Source organism: Bombus flavifrons, chromosome 7 (genome assembly GCF_040668555.2).
Source record: "Bombus flavifrons isolate JBK064 chromosome 7, iyBomFlav1_principal, whole genome shotgun sequence".
Classification (NCBI taxonomy): Eukaryota; Metazoa; Arthropoda; class Insecta; order Hymenoptera; family Apidae; genus Bombus; species Bombus flavifrons.
In genome coordinates, this window is record NC_138448.1 from 10,080,971 (window position 1) to 10,094,112 (window position 13,142).

At 29.4% G+C, this 13,142-nt stretch overlaps 1 protein-coding gene across 4 annotated transcripts; it reads right to left on the reverse strand.

The window, feature by feature from the left end:
- Positions 1 to 187: 187 nt before the first annotated feature.
- LOC138182155 (progestin and adipoQ receptor family member 3) lies at positions 188 to 12,065 on the reverse strand. Of its 4 annotated transcripts, XR_011173731.1 has the most exons (9): positions 11,754 to 12,058; positions 8,820 to 8,988; positions 5,292 to 5,476; positions 4,735 to 4,891; positions 4,460 to 4,612; positions 3,693 to 3,972; positions 2,179 to 2,346; positions 1,298 to 1,533; positions 188 to 1,021 (listed from the first exon to the last, which is right to left on the reverse strand). XR_011173731.1 is itself a non-coding variant. In XM_069117772.1 (8 exons), exons 2-7 carry the CDS (start codon positions 8,961 to 8,963, stop codon positions 2,204 to 2,206), a joined length of 1,062 nt encoding a protein of 353 aa, XP_068973873.1. In that variant the 5' UTR covers positions 8,964 to 8,988; positions 11,754 to 12,058; the 3' UTR covers positions 1,240 to 1,533; positions 2,179 to 2,203. The 4 variants fall into 4 exon arrangements, 2 of the variants coding, with proteins under 2 accessions (XP_068973873.1, XP_068973875.1); XM_069117772.1 differs by lacking the exon at positions 188 to 1,021 and having other exon boundaries at positions 1,240 to 1,533; XR_011173732.1 differs by lacking the exons at positions 188 to 1,021; positions 1,298 to 1,533 and adding an exon at positions 2,484 to 2,746 and having other exon boundaries at positions 2,206 to 2,346; positions 11,754 to 12,064.
- Between the last annotated feature and the right edge of the window lie 1,077 nt (positions 12,066 to 13,142).

Consider the following 13,142-nt stretch of genomic DNA (forward strand, 5'->3'; position numbering starts at 1 on the left):
TAGTAAATAATTTGGAAAAGTACAATAATATTGTAACAATATTATAGATATTTTTTATGGCTTAGATAATAATTGTTATAAAAAAATTTTACTTGCTATACTTTAATATAATCTATTGTTATATTACATTAAAAAATTAATTATTTATTGAAATTAGTAAAAAATAAATAAAAACAATATAATTTTAGGCAACGATTTTATTTAACAGTTGGAAGTAATAACATTCTATTACAATTATATTTTGTTAGAATACGTAATTCTTACTTCAGATAAAATCATATAAAAAATTGATAAAAGTGTAATTATTTAAACTACTTTGTTTACAGATACAGAATGGACATTCGTAATTTTCTTTGATATGTATTGAACCGTGCAAGATATTGAAACAAATATTGCAAATAGTTATGCAAAATAACACTTTTCACAGCTATTTTAAATGAAGACAAAGTCTATAGCTGACATTAATCGTATAAATATTTAATCCAGGTATTTTGTATAATTTAATATGTAATGTTTAACTAAATATATTGATTCATTTTTAGTGGTCATAATATTATAACTGAGAATTACAATTACTGAATCAGTTAATAAAAAATCTAAGCTAATGAAAAATATATTATTATTGCCATTATAGAAGTAACAAGGTATAATTTTTTATATGATGTTTGAAAACAGAATTTAAATAATTTTTATATAATAATCAAGTATCTTTTATATAGCAAAACGTTCAAATTTATGACTAAATTTTTCTTATTTCCTTTTTTGTACAAAACTTTCGCATTTATCTCATTTACAACTCTTTATTTACAAGTTTTCAGGCACTGTTCAAATCAATGTGTATACTTTACTATATTACTTTTATCTTACTATCACACAATGCAATTTTTACAAATGTTATTTAATAACATACAACTGCAGAAGTAGTTCTTTCAATTTCTTCACGTTCTTCCAATGTTATTATTTTATTAAATAATAAATATCTATTGCGTCAATTATGTACAAACTTAGAAACTTTTGCCACCTGCGGATAAATTTCCAATTGCAATTACAAAATACTTTTCGTCATTGCGTCTTTATGAGTTACATATTATTAATAATAATCAATTAATACTTGCAACCTTGCTTTTTATTGTAAATTATAATTATTGCAATAAAAGCATTGCGCAAGCATGTTTCTCACATGGGAATAAAATAAATGTCTAAGAAAGATATCTGTTATAAAAATTGAAATAATAAAAAGAAATTGCAGTACGTCTATTTAAAATTTATAAATATAACATAAATAAAAATGACTAACATTCGAACGTTTCAGATACTTTGAAAGGACCCGTATTAACGTTGTTTTAACTAAATTCTACAGATTTCACGCACTGTAACATCAGAACACCTGTCGATGAAGGTATGCTTGCAATGGATTCACGATTACGCAAGTTGTCTTTCTCTCAATAGCGTAAAACGGTAGTTTGTTGTAATACTCTGACGACCAAACATTGAATTCCATAGCGCAAGCACATTCCATGACAAAACCATGGCCTGAAATAATTACGTATACATGTTACGTCATCATTACAATTCACAATCGTATAAATGTGGTTAAATAAAACAAGGAAAAGGAGCAATCAGCTTGAAACTTAAAAATTGCAAATGAAGGCTACCAGAAAAGAAACTTGATAAGTCATGTGTTTTGTCCATTATAAAGAAGTGATATTAACATTCGATACAATGTCGACCAGTTCTATATTATCTAAATCGTTTTTTTCATTCGATTTGGTTATAAAACACGAGCTCTTACCATCTCTCTATTCTTGGATATTTTAAAAATATTGATTGCCACAACATTAGTTATTCTACTGGTTGTATATAAAAATTGTTGGATTTAATATTAAAAGACAATATATTTTTGCACGACGTAGTTTTTTGAACTAAATATACTTTCTTGAAAACAAAAAAGTTAACAAGTATAGACTTATCATGTATCTTCCATGTGATCTTCAAAAGTAGTTAATTTTTTGGAAAATATATAACAAGTTTAAGATTATATTTGTAAAATATAGAATTATGGCTTAAGTATATATAACATATTTTTTTGAACAAATGAAACATATAATTATAGTTTAAGTAAGAAACAAACTTTTTTTTAATTGGTTATTATTCTTATATGAAATATGTATTTTATACCTGAATGATCGTCAGTGTCTGTCTGTCATAATAATCTTATATTACTTGGACAGCCGTGGTTCATTCTGTATTCCACGTATAGCATTCCAGTATTGTGCCAATAATAAAGAGCCAATACTACCAATGCATGCCACCACTGATGAGACGAACCAATATAATCTACCCACCCTTCAACAAAATAAAACACTAATAATATATCAATCACGCAACAATAATAATAAATTTCGCTATTTATACACGTATCGTTTTATATTCAATTATATCTGTGAAAGCTTCTTTTGTACCCAACAGAAAGAAATACGTACAAATGCTAGTCATATAATGGTTCGCGAAAATTGTAGTAGTAGTATTTGTTGCACCATCCGTACATTGTTTAATATTTTTGGATATAATACATAATATAGTCCTATAATATTCCAGCGGGTACATTGATACACGAAAGTATTTGGATATTTATAGAAACATTTCCTCAATATACTATGTATGTTATATGAGATATTTTGAAAATTCCACTAGTATTGTAATGAAACATAACTATACGATTATATTAGAAAATTTAGAAACGAATCTGAAAATGTATATAAGAATTAGGATATATTTATAGCAAGCATACACTTCAAAAAGATCATTAAAGTATTTGAACAGTCACTTACTGATTATTAGTAAATCAGAATATTTAATGAGATTATATTTAATGTTAATGATATATTTAGTACCACTGCTCATGCTGTATGCAATATGTTTGTAATAAATTGTGTGCTAACTTCTATATAGATTTTCGGATTAGTTTTCAATATAATTACGATAATCATGTCTTGTTACACCGCTAATGAAGTTTGGAAAATTTCATATAACAAACCTAATATATTCATATAAATTTCATTCTAGGTATTTTGACACCTATTGCTTACATTTATTGGAAAACTCTAACACATTTTATTTTAATTGGTATTTTATATTATCAGATATATATATATGATGTGAGAATGAAATAATAATTTTATAATAAAGTAATTTGAAAGTAAAAGCACTGCAAGGCATTCGATTTGTATTAAACATTAGCAACTGCTGCATGTAGTAGCATGTACTTAAGGTTTATGATCAGCAGTGTATGTAATGAAAATAAAATTATAGATTGGATGGGAAATATACTTCATATCATGTTTATTCAATTTAACGCTCTCCATTTTAAATTATCGGTCGATTGACGTCAGATAAATTGTATTAAATATTCATACGATCCAACTTCATAACGTTACTAGCAAAATCTGAATTTCGGATTTTTGTTAATTATGTTATATTTTATTGATTGAATACCTAATAAAACAATGGTTAATTAAAGTTAGTGAAATAATCTATACTATTAAAAATAAAGTTATAATGTTACATAACTTAAGACGGGTCTTTTATTATAAGTATTTCATTATTTTTATGAGAAGTTCTTTTATAACAAAAAATTAGGCATCTAATTTAATTTCAGTATTTTGATTAGAAAATAAAAAATGACTGATTACCTGGACAAAATCGTTCCGGGATTTTGCTTAAATAAATAACGAACGCTACGCCGCTAATAACATACATTCCTAGCACCCTTGGAAGCAACATTCTAACGATCGGGTTGTCCATGCCACCCATAGCAATACTCCAATGCAGCGTTGGCAGCACTCCATAAGCTGCCCAAGCGACAAAAACGACTAGCTTGACATTTCCATTGACATTCAATTTTGGTATTTGCAGAATCATTGCAAATATAAAAATTGCCAACACCGTTATCAAATAAAATCTCTGCAACTCCTGCATGAAATAATAAATATTTACGACTGTTTAGTAATTATAAATAATTTCTTCCGCATGAAAGAAACATTTATTTTTTAATTTAATTTGTATTTTAATATTAACAAATTCTAGTATAAATGTTATACGAGGATATTTAATTAAATAAAAATAGCCATTATGTTTATTTAATGACATTCTTAGTACTTTGATTATTATTTTTACTTTATATGTGTTTGCTTTGTTTGGATAGTATATCGAATAATATTTTCTTTCGTTCAAAGAAGATTTTACTTTCACCGGTTGTTATAAATAATCGATAATACACGTAGCACGAAACTTCTTAAACACAAGTCAGTTATATCGATTACCTTATCGATCGTCTAAGTAGAGAAGAAGTTAACGTGCGCAATATTTGATTAAAATTTAGATTTGAATTTAAATTTTAAATACTACCTTTAACCACACATAATTTAGAAGTTGTATGACAATTGCGTAGTTTATTTACCTTGTGACACCAAAAAGCGTAGTAAACTCCAGACATGTATATGGATAAAAGACTCAAAGCAATACCAAATAGATCAAATGATAGAAAACACCAATAATCTTTTTCACTTCGGCAGGAAAACGTGTGATACACCGAAGATAATATCATACACGCCTGAAACAATTCATTTTGTACTCTTTCTTAATTTGTCATATGTTAAACAATTTATTTTTGTAAATTTGTAATAGTGAATACTCGAATTGTTACGATTGAAAAAGACATTTTCTGAATATTACCTGGAAACAGATCAGTAGAAGTGCTACTATCATTTTGTCACCAAAGGGTGCGTGAATATTTAGTAGACAAAGATCGTACAGAGTCAGACCGAAAAATAACATCCATCCGAATATGTGACTCCATATGTTTACTGTTTCATTTGTCCACCAGAATATACTGAAATAAATATTCCCCTTTTCGAAATTGCTTTTGTGCAATCAAGACATAAGTAATGATTTATTCTTTATTTACAACACGGATTAACTGTAGATTAAAATTATCAAAGGAATATTATAAGCAATCATTAGAAAAAGACTGTTATTATCGGAAAAGATTTAGAAATTCTTTCAAATTATTTATTATATATTCTTATACAATGTGTAATTCGAGTTCTTAACCTTTCGTATTACATATATGCCTACAAATAATAGCTACATATCATTTAAAAAATGTAAGTACAACTGAACGTGAGATTTTGTGGAAAATATGTATGGTTCTCTTGTATTATCGGAAGTGTTTCTAACGTTTGATAAGTATCGAGAAATCATATTGATATCGAGTAATGTTAAGTACGAACCTCTCGATACATAATTTTGTTGTAAGATATCCTCGATATCCGTGACGAATATAAGGATTATGTTGAAGATATTCAGGAGCTTCTTCATAATTAAGAAGACGTCTCATTTTCTCTTCATCGTCAAGCGTAATCTTTTTATCTTTTATAGGTGACTCGTCCACCTTTCTGGAAAGCCTACGGTATACCTGAAAGGAATTACAACTACATCTAAGTACTTCTATTAACAATTGTATTTGTGTTGGAATATTTTTTCACAAGAACTTGACAAAACAAGGTTTTTTTTATTAGTAATGTTAAAAGATCTTGTTCTTTTAGATACTCTTATTTTTAAATATTAAGTTAGGCTAACTAAAATGTGGACGATGAAAGTAGTATTGAAAGTATTGTAGCTTTTTAATTGAATAATTAATTCGGTGAAATGGTGAAAAATTCTAAAGAGTATTCAGAGCAAAATGTACCCAACATTTTCCAATCTTAAAAAAGTTAATTTCGATCTTAGAAAATGTTATATCATGTATTATACTTGTATATTTTATACTTTACGCAATGGTAATTAATAATAGTAATAAGATTATAGTATTTTAATTAAGAGTGAGTTATTCCTGTCAACTTAACACTTCGCTAGTTTGTAATAATAATAAATTCATTAGTTATATCTTTTTTTCTATATCAACAGAATATTATGCAACGTCGGTACTGTAGATGGGGGTTTTTACTATAGATAGATCTATGTAAACTTATAAGAAGGAATGCACATTGACGTAAATATAACTATATACGTGGCGTCAATATGGATGTAAATATTTATATGTACATGAAAATATATATATACGATTTGTAGTAATCCTAACTTTGTTAGGACCAAACTAGAGTGAAAGTTTATCACTGGACTTAGGTAATACTTTACATAATTTTGTAGATAAAATGTGTGTAATGTTTAGATTTATTATTATTTCCAGGTTACATCAGTGTAGTAAAAAATTCTACGTTATATTGGTTTATGTCCTATAGCTGTAATTTACGATGAAGCTTTTTGTATGATCATATAATAATGAAAACATGTTCTATAAGAATCTACAAATATCCACATTTATAAACAAATACTACGTTATGAATACATTATAAATAAACAGAAGATATTTTTATGCCTCTGAAATTCGTAGCGAGCTGGAATAATACTAATATATACATTGTGCAATCAGTATCTGTTATTTCGTTATTAAATACCCTTTAATCTGAGTCATTTTTATTATATAACTTAGTAGATTAAAAACTAATTAAAAAGAGCCATGTTACATTAAATATTTACATTATATCTAAGCAAAATATCAAATGTTTACATCATATCCGTGACGAAGACACGAGATAATTCATTAATAAATGTTTGTCTTTGTATATCATCAGTAGCTGATTTAACCAGATCGTTCGGTGATTTATGAATATCCGATTTAACCAACATAAAAATGCAGACGAATGACAGAATTTCTTCTATAATATAGAAATTTCTAATAATTCATTTATAATATTTGCATTCGCGCGTCATTAACAGTTAATTCAATCAGATAGCTTATACAACATCAATAGCTAATTTAAACAGAATGAAAAGGCAATTGAATGTCAGAATTTCTTTTACAACTTAAAAATTTAATTAGATGAGTTTCTCTGCGAATTATTTGCGTTTCTTTATAAACAACATATTTCTAGACCTTCTATCTGTATCTATGGATAGTTTTCATTGCAATTAAGCACATCACGTACAATAGATCATAGGCAATCTCAGGATATAAGAGCAAAAATTTGGTCGCTATCTTGAGATACGAAAGCTGTAAAGTAGGCCACAACGGGACTTGCCTTTCATCTCAGTATGTCAAGTTTATACTACGGGCTTTCTTCTCTATCTTTCCTGTATCTTTCACTAGCGAAATCGATTTTTCACTTCGGCATAGCAGGCTCTAGTACTACTTGGTACCAGCCTTGCTATTTTCTTCATCCGCAGCTAGTATAGTTATGTATGTATTATGCCTGTTTACCATGATGATTGCAACGTGTCGCGAAACTTTCAAACAATCTTAAACCTTCACTATAATAAACATATTAATAAACGCAAAAAAACACACAGTTCAAATCGCCAATATCCTGTAATCATTTCGTAATTAAGATATTTAAAAATCGACGTTTCTTTCATTTTTTCATGGTATTACTGATCTTCTAATTGCAATTGAAGCGAAAGCTCTTTCCGTAAAAACAAACACTTTCAGTCAAATTAATTACAGTAGATTTTTCATTGTTTGAACTCGTATTACCAGAACATGATTTTACAGTAAAAGAGATATAAGATCCATAAATATCTAAAGAAATATTATATACAGGTATATCGTCTCACTTTCTACTGTTATTACTGATCTTTTCGTTTCTGCGATATAAAACAATCGCTAGACTGTAGATATTCATGCAATTTCATATTTTTATAAACATAGACGGAAGAATTAAACCTAAATAGAGATTTGTTTAGTTTATTAAATATTACCTAATGAACAATTATTTTGAACATATTATATATTTCTTCGTATAACGCGTATTCTGTACATTTTCAATTTTCCATGAATGCATCCATAGACTAATAATCGCCAGTAGATTCTAAAGAGGGATGGTCTTTTTATTCAAAGACTTGTCTCCCATGTAACAATAGGCTTACTCATATTTCATTATCTTTTTCTAGGATCCTTGTTTTAATGAACAATGCCAGAATATTCGTAGATACTAATTTTGTTACAAGATTTTTTTGGCGACAAAATTTCAATCGTCCGTCTTATTCCCAAACCCAGAATTTTTATTTTTCGATAACAATTTCAACCAAAATTATGCAGAGAAAAAGTGTTAATACTGCCCGATGATTCGTTGTTTGTATTAAAAGTTCATCGTTAACCTTGATAGGTATGGAATCACGTTAAAGAAGAATCATACACGTCGATGAACAACCTATATGCTCGGAAATGCATATCGACGTTTTGCAAAGCTGAAGGTTTTGTACGTCAAACAGAAATAGAGCATACCAGGCACAACACAATTGTAGAATACGCTACTGTGTGATCTAACAGTAATTACGGACCAGTCAAAGTGAAAGTTGTGGCTGGAATACGCGCGATGTTTTTTCGCAAAAAGTCTCGGCCATTTTCGTTTCGATGACTATTCTATTCTATTTCCGATAAACATAACTGACATTATACAAAATTTTTATCTTCATCTCACGTTAAACAACGTTCTGTACCAAGCTTCAACTTAAAACATATAATAATAAAACTCAAAACATGCAATTGCATCCTTTCGACTGATTATCTACTTAGTTGCAGAAGAGTTTGCCAAGAAAGAAAAGATATCGTCTCTCGGTCTCTCAACTTTTTATTGTTTTAAATAACTCATTGTCGGAATCTATTATCTTATCTCGAAGAACAAGACATATATTTGCCATGAATAAATATAAATGATAAATAAATACAAGTAGTAATAATTATAATAACGTGCGCTTACCTCGCCGTTAATCAACTTCATCGTTTCTTGCGTGACATCTGTTTTCTGTTGCTTTTCATGGTTGTTATTGTGCAGTTCCTCATTGTTCGACTGCTTCTCGCTTTGGTCGCTCACTTCTTCCACGCCTGCTAATAATTTCATCATTGAACAAATTCGGCTATCTTCTAGTCTGTAAATAGAAAAGAAGATTAAGCGACAATTTTAACCAAACATGATGCCGTGATGATATAGATTTGTTCGCGTTAGCCTTGACTTGGGTTAATAAGTTAGATAGTTACTAGCAAATTTCAATAAGTTAATCTTTTCTTCGTTGTTAATGGCATAATTGTTAAAACGCAAATAATGTAGCCTAATCTACTTCGTTTATCTTAAAACGAGAATTGACTACTTTCATAGCACTGGTTTATTTTTTTAATTTATTCCGAAGGTTTATTACACGTTCGAAACATTTTTTAGCTGCTGTGAAGATTTCTAAATTAGTTAGAAAATTATCACTCTGACACATTAGACACTCACTAACGTTATTTAAGTCAATTAAGTTTCAAATATGTACATGATGCTTCACGTGCTGATAGGATGAATTACAAGCATATACACGTGTAATGCAAATATGTTGAATCTAGTTTAATGTGGATATCATCATAAAACATTGAATACAAAATTATAGTATACTGAACCGGCTTTCTCAACACGAATATACAATTGGAACGTATGGATAAAAAATCCAATTGGATGTTGCAGTGTTAAATTCTCGTTAAGGAATCATTCGAGGTACTTTTTAAATCGAATAGAAGTGCCATCAAAATATAACGTTTATTTCATTATGCTCGTTAATGTATTCGTGTTTCATTGCATTCACTCGTGATTTTCAATGCTTCTTTATCAGTCACGATGATCCGTGTGGCTTTAATATCAACCATACGACACAGGAGGAAGGTTTCCAACTGGTCTCGAAGCGGTTTTGAAATCTTCATCGAACAAAATCTCGTGCACGTGATTATCCTTTTACACGCGAATTCTTTGCAAAAAATAAGATTCTATAAAGCTGACACGAGATGTCAAGAAAAAAGATGTCGTAAAAGTCCAAAGTTTTTAAGTTTTTAAGTATCTGTACCTGCTACTACTACGGATATAGCTAGAAATTTGTGCCATCGAGAAGGAAGCTGTCAAACGCCAGATGGAAACAATGTAACAAGAAAATTACAAACCACGGTAAACGAGCTGCATTTTTAATGTCTCATTTTTTGCCGAACCGTTCTCAATGAACACGTATATTATGCATGAAAGTGACCGCGATTCGACCGAATTTTTTTTTTCTCTAACATAAATGCCGATTCTCTTAAATCGTAAACTTTCGAAACATGTTCGGTAAGGAATATCCGGGAAGCTACGATTTACAATAGTCTGGTTATTTTGTGTGTTTACAAGACATCTGTTCACTCTCTCTTGCGTACCGAACAATCTTTCGTGTTTAATCTATGAGAAAGTTGAATGCGCCCTGTGGAACCTGTTAATAATGTCTATTCTGCGCTTCCTTTTTCAGATGAGTGCTATAGTTGGTAATTCTGTATTAAGATATTTTCTTGTATAGATTTTATTATATACCATACTAGTTATTTTATTCATTTTCTTTGTTTTTTTATTAATTTTCTTTATTTATCGTGAAATATATGTGTAAGTGACAATGAAAAAATGTCAATCTTCTTTCGTCCGTGTTATAATATCCGTTTGAAATACATTAGAGTGCGTGGAAATTAGTAAAATAAAGTTTAACGATAAATTTATGAATTTAATATTATACGCAATAGTACTTTTTATTTTATTCGATTTAGCTAAACTTTTAGATTTTCTGTCTTTAGATTCTCAATATTTCAAATAGCTTGTTCTTCCTAATACACTTTCTCTCTATCAACTTTATATCGTATTGCCATATGATATGTTAATAAATAAATGATAGATTTAGTATGTCACACGAATAAAGTTAGATTTAGAAGTAGAAAATATATATCTAAAATGGGCTTATCTAAAAGTTCTGGTATTTAAAAGTGGAATTTAAACGAACGGACATGTTAAATCGTAGTTTCTCATTCAGCACTTAAACCACTTAAACAAAAGTAATCATCATGCATATTTAATTTCATGTTAGATACACGCATCAATATCCTCAAACATTATCTTCATACTTAAATAAAAACCAGAATGTATAAGGAGCAAGAGGTCGAGTAGTCTCCCACTTAATTCAATTTTTAGTCCGCATAATTCATAATTAAAATTAATTATTAATTATCAAGAAATTAAGATTCTTGCATCGTAATCTTAATTTCGTTCATCTACATTGATAACAATCAACCAATCGCTACGTGTATGTATTCTAACCGAAACTAAAATATTTATTTATCGTTACTTTATAATGAACAACATATAAAAACGTTTTCATTAAAAGACAAAGAATATATCTATATTCAATTAATGCAAAGTTTGTGAATGAAATATTTTATAAAAAAGGAAAAATACACGTAATGATATTTATCATTTTTACCAATATTTCAAATATTCGTTTCGGTATTCATCACTTGTTAGCTCGAAAGTACAGTGCTCTTTGCAAAGCTGGCAACGAATATGACGACGACGTAGAAAATATGGCTCGTTTACGTTGTCACATTATGCCCGGTCATGTAACACAATGTAATTTGTTAGTGAAAACTCTCAGTGAAGAATCAGTCGGTGGATGAATGCATGCGTTTGTTCGTAAACATAAAGCGTGTTCCCGACGAGTGAACGCGACACCGCAGCTCGAATATGTACGCTAATTGCAATACCAGCGTGATATATACCACTTTGAAATGATTTAAAACGTCCTCTCTTTGTTAAGCTCTGGCTTAACAACGATCGCGAACAACGTGTCTGACTATCGTTACTTTTAATGCTACGTACCACTTGGCTGCGGCTTGTCGTCTGATTGAGAAGCCCTCGCGATACGCGTTTACTGAGCGATCGCAATCAACGTTTTGAAAAGGTCGCGGCGGGTGCAGGAAGTCGGCCGATTGTCGATCTATCGGCACATTCTTCTCACAGTCGTGTATCCACTAGCAGCGAAGTCACCTTATTCTCAACCTCGATCGCCGAGCGTGCCGAGAACAGCACTGACACTGAACAAACCGCACCGTAACCAGACGGTCCAAAGCGCCGCTCGATAGATCGAAACACGTTCTCGTACTACAGACTAGCGATGGACTCGAGTTTTTATATTTACTTCGTCTCTTCGTGCCAATCTTACTTTTCTGCTTACGCATACAGTAACACGCATGAACATTCGAATACCACGGTATTCGTAAGATTATTGTCCTATATATATATATATATTTGTTTACAGCAACGTTATTCAATTAATTGTTTTTTAACATATTAAAAGACTTATGATAATTAGTAGAAACGTAAATTATATTTATTTATTTTGCATATTAAGCAATAAATTAAATAACGTCAGAATTGAAATATACATATATTAATTATACATATTTTAAGTATGTAGAGTGTATAGTGTACACATATGTTTTGTGTGTTTTATTATTTGATTTGATGTAAAATCAGATATTGATCAACATGTGTTTCATATATTTCATGTTAAATTTCGACGTTACTTGGTTTATCTCTTGTGATGCAAGAAACTGTGCACAACAGATAAAATGTGTGTTTTTATTAGCTGGAATAAATGTTTTGATACATTAAAAAGAATTAAAATTAAAAGAACTAGAATTTAGCAATGCTGTTATAAACAAATATATGAATCCCAGATGCCTAAATATTGATAAAAGTTATTTTATGCTCAATTATATTATCGTTGGTATTCTTAACAGTATACGTATTAGTATATATATGTATCTAACTCTGCTACGTTCTTTTCGTCATTTTCGTCTCAATTATACTTTTCTTATGAAAAAGGATATCTTCACAGTCTGGCCAAACTATGAAAAATATCTCATGTGTATTTCCTCGTTTCAACTGTATGTTAAACGTCTTCTTGAAACATTACAAATTCTTTTTTTGACTAATATGAGAGCAAGATTGAAGTATAAAAATTCGAAAATCGTAGCAAAGTTACCAACAACATAGAAGAATATTTTAAAATATAACTGCTCCATATTTTGATTTTTTGGCTGTTGTGTCACTTGACGACGAAAAACGAAGTGTTAAATTGTAAAACCAACATTCTTAATTCAAATATATATTATTAAATTACTTCAATTTTCTCAAAATATTTCTGCCTTCCAATTGCTATTGTTTTATCGCTTGCATATATTTCAAAATTTTTGCGAACTTTAT